Source organism: Camelina sativa, chromosome 17 (genome assembly GCF_030686135.1).
Source record: "Camelina sativa cultivar CO46 ecotype springtype chromosome 17, ASM3068613v1".
NCBI lineage: Eukaryota > Viridiplantae > Streptophyta > Magnoliopsida > Brassicales > Brassicaceae > Camelina > Camelina sativa.
Window position 1 is genome coordinate 27,633,413 of NC_141896.1, and position 17,300 is coordinate 27,650,712.

At 29.4% G+C, this 17,300-nt stretch overlaps 1 protein-coding gene across 1 annotated transcript; it reads left to right on the forward strand.

The window, feature by feature from the left end:
* The first annotated feature begins 6,621 nt into the window (after window positions 1-6,621).
* On the forward strand, window positions 6,622-9,592 carry LOC104787288 (serine hydroxymethyltransferase 7). The gene is made up of 4 exons (XM_010512828.3): window positions 6,622-7,940; window positions 8,411-8,816; window positions 8,897-8,998; window positions 9,097-9,592. Exons 1-4 carry the CDS (start codon window positions 6,891-6,893, stop codon window positions 9,327-9,329), a joined length of 1,791 nt encoding a protein of 596 aa, XP_010511130.1. The 5' UTR covers window positions 6,622-6,890; the 3' UTR covers window positions 9,330-9,592.
* Window positions 9,593-17,300: the final 7,708 nt, after the last annotated feature.

The following is a 17,300-nucleotide window of genomic DNA, read 5'->3' on the forward strand; positions in this document are numbered from 1 at the left end:
GCTAATCTATTTCATTTGTTGTCAAAAAAAAAAACATATTCGATAATGCCATAACTAAAATGGCATTTTGAGCAAGAATCCCTATAATTAATTATCACATACATAAACATAAATTAGCTGTACAGTTTTTATGTTCAACTAGATTCGGACCCGCACATACGTGCGGGGTTGATTTTAAAAACTAAATTTACTAACACATTTATAATTTATTACGTACATGCGGATTATGTTTGTAAACATATTTTTAATAAATGTTATTAACATTCATAATCCAAACTTTTTTGTATCAGTTTAGTATTTGATTTATTTTTAATTCGGTTTAGACAAAAAATGATCAAATTTGTTTTTGTTATCAGTAAAAACAATTATATTAAAAAATAGTAACAGAAAGATGGTATGTCTAATTTAGGACATAAAATCCATCATGTCCTGTATATGTCTCATAACTATGGTTGATTTTTTTTTTATCTATTATAGAACATAGTTTAATGTTTTTTCTTTTTCTTTTGAATATTTTTTTGACATTTTTGTGTTAGATAAATTGAAAAATATGTTACATAATATATTGGAAGCATTAATTTATTTTAATTCTAACATGATCCTGGATTTTGATTTTTGAAAATTTTTAATCTCATCTTATTCCTCCTTCCATCCCGTTTCCGTCTCATTATTCTTTTCTCATTTCCTCAAAATCATGTTCCTACATATTTAGCACACAAACACGTAATAGTTTGACTCAAAACAAAATAAAGTATTTGATGAAGAAAAATAATTTCTTTGAAACATTCAGTTAATAGAATCACACATACATGTTGTGTCAGTTAACATTCTTTTATCTCTTGTTTTGTACATGCTTATGCTAGATAAGCTGAAGAAAAAAAAACATATTTAAAATACTGTTGTTTTACTTTAGTTGTAACATGTTTTCGGATCCGCACATTTATGCATTGATAAAATGATAAGTTATAAGTAGTTTCAAACGTATGTATATCTTAATTCAGTATCCAAGATTTAAACATACTGTATATATGTGATACATATGTTTGAAATCATAATATAAAATCATAAATATTGTTTACAGATATCTCACAATATATAACCAAATTATATTTTTATACATATATACAATTTTGTATTTAATTGCTCGATTTATAGATACCGATTTAAATTATTTCTATAAACATTTAGATGATTTTGTATATTAGGTAACATCATAATTTCTTGTTTCCGGATATATCTCAAAATATAAAATCAAATTAAATAAGTTTACATATATACAATTTCGAAATTAATTGCCCAAATTAAACATATACATAAATATCAAAATTATTGTTTCCTTAAATTGTTTACGCAAAACTACTTACCTTTTTTGAATTTTATTGCAGATGCTTGTTTCGATTCTGTTTGGATACGGGAGTATGAAAAACAGCCCTGAACAGTTAATACATGATCCGAACAGAATTAATCCAAGGCATATAGGATCCGTGCATTTTTATTATCAAATTTACTTTAATATTCCTCTTGTATTGTATGCTTTTTAATTTATTCAGGGTCATTTTATGTCATATATTTCAGGATTCATTTTGCCTTGTAAATAATGCTTTCCTTTTAATAGTATAGATATATGTTACATTATACATAAACAAAACACAAATTAAGGCCCTGATTGGTAGGCTACTTTTAAGACTTTAAAATTTTTTAAAGTCATGACAGTCATTTTTTTACCAATCAGGCTTTTTTGGCTTTTAATTTTTTTAAAGTTTTAAAAGTCACTTTTTTTTTTCTCTTCCTTGTTTTCCTTTCTTTTTTAAAGCGTCAAATTCATGCTTTAAAACAAAACAATTTTTAAAGCATTCTTTTTTTCACCCTTTTATATTTAAAAGCTCTTCAAAAGTATATATAAATATTTTATATACTTTATTTTTTATAAATTTCTCATTTTTTTCTCTTTTTTTTAAGACCCATTTCAATAATAAATTTTATTTTTCATCATCATCACTAATAATACTATAAAAGAGTTTATGAAATTCATCATTAATAAGAGAATAACATTCAAACAATACATTGATTAGTGGTTAATAGATTTTTGACTAGTTTTTATAAATTAATGAATTATTTTAGATTTTTGTGACTAGATTTTTGACTAGTTTTTATATATTTTGTTTTTATAAATTAATTATTCTCATTTTTTTCTTTTTTTTAAGACCCATTTCAATAATAAATTTTATTTTTTCATCATCAGCACTAATAATACTATAAAAGAGTTTATGAAATTCATCATTAATAAGAGAATAACATTCAAACAATGCATTGACTAGTTTTTTTTTTTGCATTATTTAAAATTTAATAAGTTAATAAATTGATGTCTACAACTTCAATTATTTATTTCTTATTCTTATAGTTGTTTGTTTTTAATTAGTTTTCAAACAAAATTTCATATTTGATTGATTTATATTTTTTAAAATTTTAATTTATCATTAATAAAATTTATTTTGTCATTAAAATGTTATATAAATTAATTTTTGACATAATATATATTTATTATTAATATTTATAATAATAATAAAAATAACAGCTACATCTTTAAAAGTTGTTGCTAAACAATCAGATTTTAACAGTTAAAGTTTCTACAGTCAAAGCATCTACAGCCAAATTCTCTATAGCTAAAATTTTAAAGTCAAAGTCTTTACAGCCAAAAGTAACAGCCGTTACCAATCAGGGCCTAAGAATATTTCATTTAAAAAATTCCAAGGGGTTTTTCACAGTGTTTTCAGAACCGGACCGGACCGGCCGGTCGAACCGGTTAACCCGCAACCCGCTCAGTCTGCCGGTCTGGGTTTTGCTCTAAAACCGGGATGTTAACAAACCGGGAAAACCCGGATAAACTCGGTAAAAACCGGCGACCCGGCTTAATTAACCGAACCGCCGGGTTTTGGGTTTCCCTTATCAAACACTTTTGGCAATTTAATTTGAACCGATCTGTTAGTTTTTCACTTTTTCTGCAAAATTTGAACAATACGCTGGCTGGGTTTGAGTTGAAGTCAGGAAGAAGAGGAAAGGGAAGAGACGCGTGAGAGAGTGTTTTTGTTTTTCTATTTTTTTGTTGGGGTTAGACAATTAATAGGAGAGATAACAAAGAATTTTATACTATTATTCTTTGGTCAGATCATTCCACGAAGTACACTAAGTCCTAGACATATGTATAAGTATAATATATATACACAAATAATATGCTGTCAAATATAAACAAACAAACTAAGAATTAACAATTTTAAATATGATAATTAGTTCTATATTCTATGTAATTAAATTAAACGAGTAAAGTAAAATTTAGAATTATAAATTTGTTACATATATTAATATTTATAAGATGTATAATATATATATATATATATAATTAAATATCTATAAATATTATTGACCTGCGGTCGAACTGGGTTGACCCAGTGAACCGGTGACCTGATGGCCTTCTCGGTTTAGTAACTGGTTCGGGTTTCAAAACATTGGTTTTTCAATTTATTTCTTGATTATTTACTTTTCTGACAATTTTCATTTAAGATTTCACTATCTTCAACTGTTCAACATCACTTATCAAAAGTTTATTACTGGACAAGTTGATATTGCTTAAGTTTTGATTTAAAATATATGTACACATAGAATAATATTTTAATTAAGGTTTTTCGTATACAAATTCTTGTTAAGATATTTTAGAATTGTATACAAAAAAATGAAACAAACGAATTGAATGAGTAGAATGAGATCAACAGAAAGTACATACAATATATGGAGAAAATGAGAAAATATTACCAATATGTAATTAGTATGATACTAATAAGACGAAATAATAGTCTACATTTTATTAAGCAAGATTTAAGTAAGATAAACTTTAGATCAAAAGTTCATCTGCAAAATAAAATAAAAAATAAAAATGATCATCTTGAAAAAAAACTTTTTGAGAGAATTACCCATGGTAACCCACTTTTTTTTAATGATTAGCCAAGCTAACCTCTTTTTATTTTTATTGTCAGACTAACTTATTTTTTGTGTAATAATTTTCATAATACCAAAAATGTCCTTTGCCTTTTTCTTTTCAAATGACAAATATATATGGTTCATAAAATTATTAAAATTAAATTCCAATATCTAAATATTTATGAAAATATATTAATTGTTTAAAACCTAATATAATAGAATTAACCTTGAATCGACTTTTTCATTCTCCACAATATAAGATCTCTTACGGCTTTTTCTTTTTGATTAGTTTTAATTGTTCGAGTTTATTGAATTTCTGGGTTGAATTATTGTTAATTTTGAACCCCTATCCTTCGATTGTGTTTCTAGAATTCTCTGTTCTTATTTAGATTGAAACTACTATTAATATATTTTAATTGCGTTTCATTAATAATTTTTAAAAATACCAGTGAAAGGTAAAAGAGAGGTGGATACAATGGCTATTAAGAAATTTTTATGAAACCAATACCAAACAAGTCTGCTAAAATTAATATTAGAGTTCTGCTACAATACCCCAGACTTAACTAAAGTCTATAAAACTATGCAGATTAGTTATGTGTCTGTTTAATATATTGTTAACGTCTATCAAAAATGCGAAGACTTTACCGAAGTCTATGAATCTCTGTGGACTAACTATAAATCTGCTTAATATATGTTTGAAGTCTACCAAATATACAAAGACTTAACAAAAGTCTAGATAACTCCGCAGACTAACTATAAGTCTGCTTAATATATTTTGAAGACTTAACTAAAGTCTATAGAACTCCGCAGACTATCTATAAGTCTGCTTAATATAATTTTGAAGTCTACCTAAAATACGAAGATTTAACCAAAAATCTATAGAACTTCGCCGATTAGCTATAAGTCTGCTTAATATACTATTGAAGTCTATCGAAAATACGAAGACTTAACAAAAGTCTAGATTTACTCCGCAGATTAGCTATAAGTCTACTTAATATATTTTTGAAGTCTACCGAAAATACGAAGACTTAACAAAAGTCTAGATTTACTTTGCAGATTAGCTATAAGTCTACTTAATATATTTTTGAAGTCTACCGAAAATACGAAGACTTAACAAAAGTCTAGATTTACTCTGCAGATTAGCTATAAGTTTACTTAATATATTTTTGAAGTCTACTGAAAATACCAAGACTTAATTAAAGTCTAGATTACTCTGCAGACTATCTATAAGTCTGCTTAATATAATTTTAAAGTCTACCAAAAATACGAAGATTTTACCAAAAGTCTATAGAACTTTGCAGATTAGCTATAAGTCTGCTTAATATATTATTGAAGTCTACCGAAAATACGAAGACTTAACAAAAGTCTAGATTTACTCCGCAGATTTGCTATAAGTCTACTTAATATATTTTTGAAGTCTACCGAAAATACGAAGACTTAACAAAAGTCTAGATTTACTTCGCAGATTAGCTATAAGTCTACTTAATATATTTTTGAAGTCTACCGAAAATACGAAGACTTAACAAAAGTCTAGATTTACTACGCAGATTAGCTATAAGTTTACTTAATATATTTTTGAAGTCTACTGAAAATGCGAAGACTTAACTAAAGTCTAGATTACTCCGTAGACTAGCTATAAGTCTGCTTAATATATTTTTAAAGTCTACCAAAAATGCGAAGACTTTATCGAAGTATATGAATCTCTGCAGACTATTTATAAGTCGGCTTAATATATTTTTGAAGTCTACCAAAAATCTGAAGATTTTACTAAAGTCTATGATTCTTCGCAGAGTAATTATAAGTCTGACAAATATATTTTTAAAATATACCAAAAATGCGAAGACTTAAACAAAGTTTATAGAACTATGCAGACCTATAAGTCTGTTAAATTATATTTTTGAAGTCTACAAAAAAATTACCAAAATTTTTTGAAGATTTTTCTTTTAAAAAATATTTCCTTTTTTATTTGATTTCCTTATTAAATGATTTCCTTTATTAATTTTCGTTTTTCAATTATTTCCTTTTTAAAATTTTGTTTTTAAATAATTTTCTGAATATTTAGTATTGTATGTGTGATTTTTACAATAATTATGTAGTTAAGAAGAAAAATGAGTAATATATGCAAGGGTAATATGGTAAAAATATGCTATACAAAAATTTTAAAATCTTGATAGGTTATTTTAGTTGTTTGTAATAAATTGTAGGTTATCGTAGCAAATCTCCCATAATTTTTTCATATACAAATCCTTGTTAAGATTATTAAGAATTGCATAAAAATAAAAACAAAATAACAAATTGAATGAATAAATTAAGACTAATAGATATATGGTAAACATAAAAAAAATATTACCGATATGTTGATATGTTATGAAAAAATCGAAATAATACTCTACTTTTTTATTAAGCAAAATTTATGTAGAATACACTTGGTATCAGATCAAAAGTTTCAACTTGCATAATATTAAGAGATATTTGTGCTTGTAGTTTATTTATTAGAACCTAAAAAAACTTTTAATCTTGAAAAAAAAAAAAAAAAAAACTTTAAATCGGTCAAAATGAATCTATCTAAGTTTTGTGGCTAGATTAGGGAAACACCCTTTTTCCCCGTCAATCTCTATTAAAATTGACATGTTCCTAATTGTACCGGTTAACAAAATCCACCGTATAAATTAATCATACCACAGAAAGCGTCCAGATACAGAGCTCTCTTTTAGCGGTACCCGGTCAGCTCCCCCAAAACTCATTCATCTCCGCGTTCATATGACTCATTTATTTGTTCCTTTCTCTCTCATCTTCTCGAATCCACAGACCCAAAGGAAAAAGAAAAAGAAAAAGACGACTAGGTCTTTAAAAAAACCCTAAATTGGGCTAAAGAAAAAAAAAATAAAAATAATCAATCATCATCTTCTTCAATTTGTATGGATTTGAGTCGTTCTCAATCTAATTTTTCACTAGGTTTTGGTTGTTCCCACGCATCAATGACTCCAACACCGACTCCAAGAGCTCCGATTGCTGACGATTCGATTAATCTACAAGTCGATCCAAGTTTCCGATCATTACCAACGACCTTTTCTCCGATTCCGTTGCAATTACTCGAGCAGAAGGTTGAGAAGATCACCGTGGAAGAGCCGAAGAAAGATGGAGGAGATCAGAAAGAAGACGAGCATTTCAGAATCTTAGGTCACCACATGTGTCTCAAAAGGCAACGAGATTGTCCACTTTTGTTAACTCAAGCGAAGCATCCGAAGAGGAGTTCGGTTGGTGGTGGTGATACAGATCTGGAATCGAGACGTGCTGCTGTACGAGCTTGGGGTGATCAACCTCTTCATTTGGCTGATCCTGATATACACGAGCTTATAGAGAAAGAGAAGCAACGACAAGTGAAAGGGATTGAGTTGATTGCTTCCGAGAATTTTGTGTGTAGAGCTGTTATGGAGGCCTTGGGAAGTCATTTGACGAATAAATACTCTGAAGGCATGCCTGGTGCGAGGTACTACACTGGGAATCAATATATTGATCAGATTGAGAATCTGTGTATTGAACGAGCTCTTACTGCGTTTGGTCTTGAATCTGATAAATGGGGTGTTAATGTACAGCCGTATTCTTGTACCTCTGCTAATTTTGCCGTGTATACCGGACTTTTGTTGCCCGGTGAGCGGATTATGGGGCTTGATTCTCCTTCTGGAGGTCATATGAGTCATGGTTATTGTACCCCAGGTGGGAAGAAGATTTCGGCTACGTCCATCTTCTTTGAGAGCTTTCCTTATAAAGTCAATCCTCAAACTGGGTATATTGATTATGATAAGCTTGAAGATAAGGCGCTTGATTACCGCCCCAAGATTCTTATTTGTGGAGGGAGTTCATATCCTAGGGACTGGGAGTTCGCTAGGGTTAGACAAATTGCAGACAAGTGTGGAGCTGTTTTGATGTGTGATATGGCTCATATAAGCGGTCTTGTGGCGACTAAGGTTTGGAATCCATCAACTACTACCACTTTGTATTCTTGTGTTGATTCTCTCTTTATTTCTCCATGGTTTAGATTGCATGTCTAGCACTTAGGTAAAACTGACATTTAGTATTATAAATTTTCGATTAGGCTATGTATTCATTCATATTCTGTGTTTGTGTTATGGATGTTCTATTCAACCATTAGCTGGTTTTACTACTTTCTAGGCAAAAGTCCTTTTCTGTGGTGACTTTTAAATGATTAGTAGTTAGATGCTTCTTATACTTTGTGGACAGTAAGGTTTACTTTTAAGAAAATGAGAACAAATAGGCACGTTGTCACGTATATGATTACTTGATATTGGTGTGTCGGTTAATATATGTAACGAATTGCTTCTAAACTATTCTGATATGTCGACTTTTGTTATGATTCTGCTCAAGGTGTTTTTGTTTCTGAATTTGGTTTGCTACTTTTTTCTTCTTATAATCTCAGGAATGCTCCAATCCATTTGATCACTGTGACATAGTTACCTCCACTACCCACAAAGGTCTACGTGGTCCTAGAGGAGGTATCATCTTCTACAGGAGAGGCCCAAAGATAAGAAAGCAGAGCCATCACTCTAGTCATTGTGACACTTCCACGCACTATGATTTAGAGGAAAAGATCAACTTTGCTGTTTTTCCATCGCTACAAGGAGGTCCTCACAACAACCATATCGCAGCTCTTGCCATTGCCTTGAAACAAGTGGCCACTCCAGACTATAAAGCTTACATACAACAGATGAAGAAAAACGCTCAAGCTTTAGCAGCAGCTCTGCTTAGAAGAAAATGCAGACTGGTTACTGGTGGCACTGACAATCATTTGTTGCTGTGGGATCTCACTCCTTTGGGCTTAACAGGTACCTATTTCACTCAACCTTACCACCCATCGATCCAAAGTTATTGTTTTTGTCTGATTATGTTTATGTCTATTTTGCAGGGAAAGTCTACGAGAAAGTGTGCGAGATGTGCCATATAACCTTGAACAAGACAGCTATATTTGGGGATAATGGTACAATATCTCCTGGAGGTGTAAGAATAGGTAAGCACAGATCGATTGGTTGGCACTTTGAAATTTTTTTAGTGAGCTGTCTGTCACATTAATATTCATATCGAACCTCTTTTCTTTTTTGTCAATAGGGACACCTGCGATGACAACAAGAGGCTGTATAGAGTCTGATTTCGAGACAATAGCGGATTTTCTGATAAAGGCAGCTCAAATAGCGAGTGCGTTGCAGAGAGAGCATGTGAAGTCACACAAGGAGTTTGTGAAAAGTTTATGCACCAACAAAGACATATCTGAGCTTAGAAACCGAGTTGAAGCATTTGCGTTGCAGTATGAGATGCCTGCTTCTCTTGTTCGAATTGAATGAAAAAAAAAAAAACACACACACGAGGAAAATACTCCAGCCAACAGCTTTCTTTCTTTATAGTTGAATTTCCTTCTCTCCGGAGGCATTTTTTTTCTCTGTGTTCTATCTTGTAAATTAGAGTAAATATATATATTTATCTTGGTTGGGATTGATTTTGCATATTTTTCCATTGTAATTTCTGTACACATTTTGATAGGCGGGGATGACCTACAAAGTTACTTAAGTCTTCTTTTAAAAATTAAAAGCTTTCTTAAAAGTAAAAACTTTGAATTATATACTTGTATGCTTTGTTTAATAATTGATTATTGATTTAGATTGAACAAATAGCTTTGGGTTATGGATAAATTAAAAAACTTAGTCTAAAGAAGAGTTAGTTAATGATAAATTAAAAAACTTAGTCTAAAGAAGAGTTAGCTACTTAGCTTTGGGTTAATGATAGTCTCTATAGTGACACTTTTTGTGACAGAGAGAGTAAGTTATACAAAAGACCTATAACAATTTAGATACTTCCAAAACCTATGTACACATCTTGTTTGAAAGCTGTCTTCTAATTTGTTAGAGCCAAATCACTCTGCTGTATGTGGGGGAGGACATGCTTTCGGACAGTTACTAGTCACGTTAAAGTCTTTGTGGCTACGATTAGGGTTGTAACCAAAATAGAAAAATGATCGAATACACTTGGCCACCAAATTGGGATTTTGAAAGAGTGAGACAGAAAATACAATATAACTTAGCCGCGTTTATCATGAATGGTTACTCATATTTAGTGGTATCCCATCTTATTACCCCTTTTCTCTTTTCGACCATCATACACTCTCTTTTTCCATCATCATATATATGTGCAAAAAACATTGGAAAGATAAGAACGACACAACTTTCCGACCATAAAAGACGAGAATTTTGGAAAAGTTTGGTAGATACATAGATTCGACTTTAGAACTTAATCTACTTATGAGATTCACAAAAACAAATGTACAATTTTGCGTTCATAAAAACTAATAAAACTCTGAAGTGATCTTAGTGCAGTGATCAATGGTAAGTCTTTAATGCACAATGCACCATCACACCAGATATATATTTGTAAAACTTCAAGTATCTATACTATTAATTGGGGAGTACACTTAGGCTTAAAAAAAAAACAAAAACATAACATATAATCATGTTGCCAAACAGACCCATTTAGCTACACAATTAAAAAAAAAAACTTTCCTAAACTAATGGTAACAGTTTTAAAAGAAATAAATGATTAATTATTTTCATAATTGGTTAAACGATGGATACTTAGATTTCAAATCTAATTTTGGATATGGTAATAACCCATAAATAATTAATTTCAAAAATATTAAGTTTTCCAATTAGTTTTCTAGATTAAGAGCTTGACTGGTTCTCCCGCTAGCTCCCGCAAACGCTGCGTTTGCGTTTGCGGACGGTTGCTAGCGTTTGGGGCCAATCACACAAATCGTTTCCAATCGCTCCCAGTCGCTCCCAATCGCTCCCAACCGTTGAATTTCAAAAGCTGGTTCCCGCAAGCGTTTGCGGTTGCGGGCGTTTGCGTTTCAAATTTTTTTTTTTTTTGAGAAAAAACTTGAAACAAATCAATGATAATGAAATATATTTTTTATATATTTTTTACCTAACTATTTTATTCATTAAGGATGGGAGAAAATGAAGTACGGTTACGATTGAAAATATTAAAAAAATAAACAATTGGAAGAAAATAATATTTTAATTAACAATAACCCGGAAAACTTGATGTAAATTTAATGGCACATCGCACATAAGTTCAAAAAAATCTAAATAAATATAACGTTTCATCAGAAATTTGAGAAAATAAGATTATTTGTGAAAAATAAAAACAAATCACGAGTGACTCTTCTCAACTCTCGTTTGATCATTACTACCGATGCAAATACTGCCCCACAGAACTTATTGAGTGTGTGAGATTTAAGAAAGAAGATCTACGATCTAAAACATATGTTTAGTCATTTATCAAATTACTTGATTAAAATTTTGGTAAAAAGCTAAATGCATAAAGTAATAAGTATTTCATTATGAATTTTTTTTTAATAATTATTTTAGTATTTTTAATGAATTTTAATTATAAATCAAGTTTAATAAAGTTTTTGATATTTTAAAACATTTATATAATTATATATCACATTTATTATGTTCCAACCGCTATTGCACCCGCTGGTCAACCAGTCGTAAACCTCCCGCAAACGCATCAATTTTAAACCGCTAAACCAGTCGTTCAAAACGCTTAATAACGCTTGAAACCGCAATCGCCCGCTTTCGCAATCTCCCACAACCGCAACCGCAACCGCAGCGTTTGAACCAGTCAGGCCCTAAGTATTAAACATTTATAGTTTTCTAAAACCAGTTAGTCGTGTGTTAAATTCGAGTCAAATTATTCCAGTATTTTAGGAAGCTATATTAACTATAAATGATACATTTCTATATTTTATGAAATTATATTCAGGATAAATAATAAATTCAAATATTTTAGGAAACTATATTAATGATTAAGTATAAGAGATCTCAATCTTTATACAAATATTCTAATAATTGTTGCCAAAAAAAAATAGTTAGAGATTTATACAATTTTTTTCAAAACACGATTACAAATTAAAACATGACATTAAATCTCATTTATAATGATAACTTAAATTGATGAGAGATGCTAATTAGTTGAAATTAATTGAATATTTTGTAAAATATATATAAAAAAATTTAAATATATATAGCTATACAAAAATGAAAACTCTATAATTATATTAAAACATTTATCATCAATTTTGTTATCTTTCTAATATATGTTAATATACATCTATATTTAGTTCTGTGGAACTTATGTTGTTGATAATTCTAAAGTCATGACTCATGATTATCCTCTTTGCTACTCTCGGATAGACTGTTCTAAATCCGGTATAAGTTTTTTTATCCGTGTCACCTCTATTTCTTTGAATGTTCAGTCAAATGGATCCATCACTTAACAACATTGTTATTATTTATTGTTGGGCTTTGGTGATTGTAAAATGGTTATAAAGGAGTATGGTAATAATCCTACATAAACTTTTGATGTGAACAGAAGGACAATTTACACTCTAATGTTGTTGTCATTGCAGGTTGATATATTTGGGGGCTTATGGGGTTTCAACATATTTTTATGTGTATAACTGATTTTTTTGTAGGCTAACAAGCTCTCTTTTTTTTACTTTGATTTCTTTAGGGTAGAAGAAAAATTAAGTTCTTTTTCTTATTTTCAGAATTCGAAATTTATATATATATATATATATATATATATATATATATATGTATTTGTGATAAATACTTTCAAATATAGTGTATCCAATCTGTTATGGATGATAGTATCTGTATACTCGCTTATATATCACACTCATTATAAATCTAATGTATAAGGAAGATCGAATACGAGATGAAAACATGTAATTTAAAATAAAATAAAAACATTATATAAACTATTTTTCATAGAAAAGGAACAAGAAATAGATATATCAAGATGGGATTATAAAATTACGATAAATTAAATTTCATGTGAATCCAAAATTTATGGTGAAGCGGTTATTATTTCAAACGTTTAGAAATTTTATGAAAGTAAACCAAAATAAGTTTATGTTATAAGTGTTATACCAAATAATTATATTTACAAATAAAATGTTATGTGGATGCAAATCTTTTACCTTACTTTCTTATTTGTTGGACTAAAATATACAATTTCAAATTGATAAAATATTATTAAAACTACGGTTATAAGATAAAAAAATAGGACATATCATATATGGGATGAGACGGGTTTCCGATACAGATATAAACATATATACTATCTTTCTCTTACTATTTTTTAATGTACTTAAATCTAATCATCTTCTTTTCTAAACCAAACTGAAAATAAATTGGTACAAAGTTGGATTATGAATGTTAATAACATTTTAACATTCATAATTACAAATGTAACTCCGCATAGTCCAAACCTAATTGTAAACTTAGTTTTTTTAAAATTAACCCCGCACGTATGTGCGGGTCCAATCCCTAGTATAGATTAATATTTGGGTTTGGGTTGGATATTTTGGATTCTCGATTTTTTGGGTTTAGAAAAATAGGAACCATTCAGATATATTTATATTTTGGGTCGGGTTTGGGTATGTTTGAGTATACCCGTAATCTTAAAATATATTTTGAATTCAAGTCGGGTTTGGTATTTTTTATCTGAACCAACTTAAAAAACATGAAATCAATCCGACTTAATAAAAAAATGGTTGTAGCCGAAGTACCAAACTAAACAAACTAATTGTAATCATCAATAAGAAAAAGAAAATCAAAGTTATCAAACCAAATTGAATTCATAAAAAGAGACAATCCAAATACAAAAACACTTGGGTGTATTCAACTTGACATTTTAAGTGATTTGTGTAAAATTTACAAATCCTATGTTATTCAATCATAGATTTTTAAAAATCTATTAAAATTCTCTGTTATTGAACTGTTGATTTGAAAATTTACTTTAAAATGCACTGTTATCGAACTGATGATAAAAAATTACTTTAAAATCCACTGTTATTCAAAATAGACTGTGGATTTGGATTTTAATAATTTTTAGGGATTTGAGGGGATTTGTTTAGTTAAAAATACAGAAATCCAAATTTCATGGTTTTAGGTGAGATTTGAAAGAATTTTACAATAAATCATATCAACTCCCCTAAAATCATCAAAATCATTTAAAATCTCATAAAAACTCAAATCATTTGAAATATTAGATTGAATACACCCCCTATCATAAGCCGAAAGTTCTTGAGTTTATGAAATATCAAATGGTTCTGATGTTGAAGTTAAAATCATATAATCAAGGGATATGAAAAATACAGTTATATAATGAAAGTTCTAAACTAACATATGAAAATTGACATATATGAAAATAAAAACCCAAATTTTGGTTAGTATTGCAAAAAACGGGAAGTAAAGAATCAAGGGATACAAATGACATGAAAGACTCGATCGGATTCCTGGAGTGTTAGGGATATATATGTTTTGATGGTTTCAGGTGGAGATCAGATGTTCAGATATATTCGATCGGGTTCGGATATCCAATACATTAAACAAAAGCATCCATTCAAATATTTTTAAGTTTGGGTTCAGATTCGGGTTAGATTTTTGGGGTAGGGTACTTTGCCCAGCCTTATTAATACGTATGTATTCTCCTAATCTTCCTTGATGAATATAAATTTAATGGCATGTGTGACCAAAAAGACGCTATTAATGTTTAATTCTGATGTTATCTTGTCCGCCTATTTCATTGCATAAACATATAGTTTGAACTTTTAACTGCTACTTTAGAATATAACAGAGATTTTAACAAGTGATAATATTTGCATTTTATTTTCCAAGTACTAACTTCTAAATAACAAAGCTAACACAATAGTTTTCCTTTCTGTTTCATATCACAACTTTGATGTAGGCCAACCTGAGGCTATGAATGGTAGCCTTTCAAAAGCAGTTTTCAATACATTTTTATCAAAATCGCAGTTAAGTTACCAATCAGATAAAAAGCTATTAGTCTGCGTTTATTTTTTAAAAGTTAATAATAATAATGGGGTGCGGTTTTGTCCAAAAGTTTATCCCTTGACCGCTTTTGTGTTATTATCCAGCAGTTTTCATGCAAAAAGTAGTACATTGTTTTTTAAATAATTTTTAATATAGATATGCAAAAGCAAAAAAATTCCATTACCTTTTTCCCTTCTCTTTAATAAATTATGTATAACAAAATAAATAATCATTAATTTACATATGTAAATAGGTACAAAAAATTAATAATTTACAAATAAGATTTTTAGTTGTGCATAAAATAATTATATAAGAAGTTAAACATTTAGTTTAAATAAATTTGGATATTTAAGATTCAAAATAATTTTTTATTAACACAAAGAAGATAATAATTTACAATTATTTTAATTATTTATATTTTTTATTAACAAAATCTATACATATATATACTGTGAACCAAAATTATTTTTTCACCAATCAAACATTATTTTAATACCGCTAATTTTGGAATAACCGCACTTGTCCGGCAAATACATTTGTACCGCACGTACCACAGTTGAACCATACCGCACTAGCAAATTTGTTGTCCCGCACTACTAAGGCCTTGATCGGAGACACACAGAAAGCGGTATTGAGAAGAAAAAAGTGAAAACCACTTTTTGCCACCAATCAACAAAACAATTCACATTTTGCGGTTTTCAGAAAAAAAGAAAAGCATTTGCGGATTTTTAGATGGAAAGTACACTAGACCGCTATTCTATAGAACATCAATGAATTATCCAGCGGTTTTGAAAACTACGATGACGACTGGACATAATTTTTGTTTTTGTTAGTTAACTGAATTTGCTATATATAAGTTACATTTATACTTATAGCTAATAAAATTTTAATCACTCTTTAGTAAAATTTCAACCCATTAAAAATATGTTTTTAATATTTTTAATTGTTTATTAATTATACAAGTGGTCATGTGGTTTAATGTTTATTAATCTATATTCTTTGAGTTTAAAAATTTATTAAAATAATAGGTTATGTATTTTATTTATAAATAAATATTCTTAATACATGGAGTATATTATTGTATTGTAATAAAAGTTTAATTTAATAACAATTACAAAATATTTACTAATTTATTCATACACATATTATTATAATAGATAAGTATACAAATCCATATAAGATATAATTTTCCTGATTAACACAAACCAATAAAACAATTTACAATTATACTAATTATTAATATATGTTTTACTAACATATATCATATAATACATAATGTACATAATTTTTTAAATTTTCTTTAATGGATCAAATTACAATTGTTAAAGATTTATTAGATTATACAAAATTTATTTTTAATAAAATGTACCGCAAATATTTTTTCACCAATCAAACATTGTGTTGTACTGCTTATTGTGTAATAACCGCACTTATCCCGCAAATAATTTGTCCCGCACATACCGCAGTTGAATCGTACCGCACTAACAATTTTTTTGTCCCGCACTACTAAAGCCGCGGTTACCATTCTGACCTTATGTGACAACCTGTCCCGCGGACCCCACTAGCCCACCGCTAGCTGCCCCGACGGACCGTCCGTGGACCCTGCTAGCCCACTGCTATCCATCCCATTAGACATATTAATTGGTAGCAACTTGTCATGTGGGAAGGTTGTTAAAAGGTGAGGATCAGGATTCGAGGAACGTTTGGCGCACCAATAACCTACTGGTGGATTTGGATATCCACAGTGATGGGTTAGGATCGATGCCCTGTAGGGCCAGCTTAGAGTCCGTTGGGGCGGCTAGTAGTGAGGCTAGTGGGGTGTACAGGACGGATTGTTACACCTTAAATCCGCGGTTAATCTTTGCTGTTTCTTATTTAAAGTCATACTTTTCTTTTGATTTGAACAGTCATATTCTTTTTCTTTTGTCAAAAATTGAAGTGGAGGAACTGAAGAAAATGGTTTGACGATGACTTAGCAAACGATACTGATGTGATGACTGACAACAAACAGTAATATTTAAGTAACCAGAGAGGAAACCAGTTTAATATACTAAACAAACCTTAACATCTAAACACAATATAATGAAAAGCCACTGAAAAAAAAACACGGGTAATAATCAAATCATATGTCAAATACTATATTAACGTGATAGTACTATAGTTAAGGCTCATATTACCTAGTTTCGTCTACTACACTAGCTAGCTAATTCGAGCTAGAAGCTAAAGGCGTACATGTGATATAAATTAAATTGCCATCCAACTGGAACTTTTATACTAATTTTTTCATTTCCAAATAGTTAAGATTTTAAGGTTACTCATATACTGATGTGAAGCTTATGAATGATTCTATTCTGATTTTCAAAATAAAAATAAAATAATCTAAATATAATTATATATTTTAATTTTTTTATA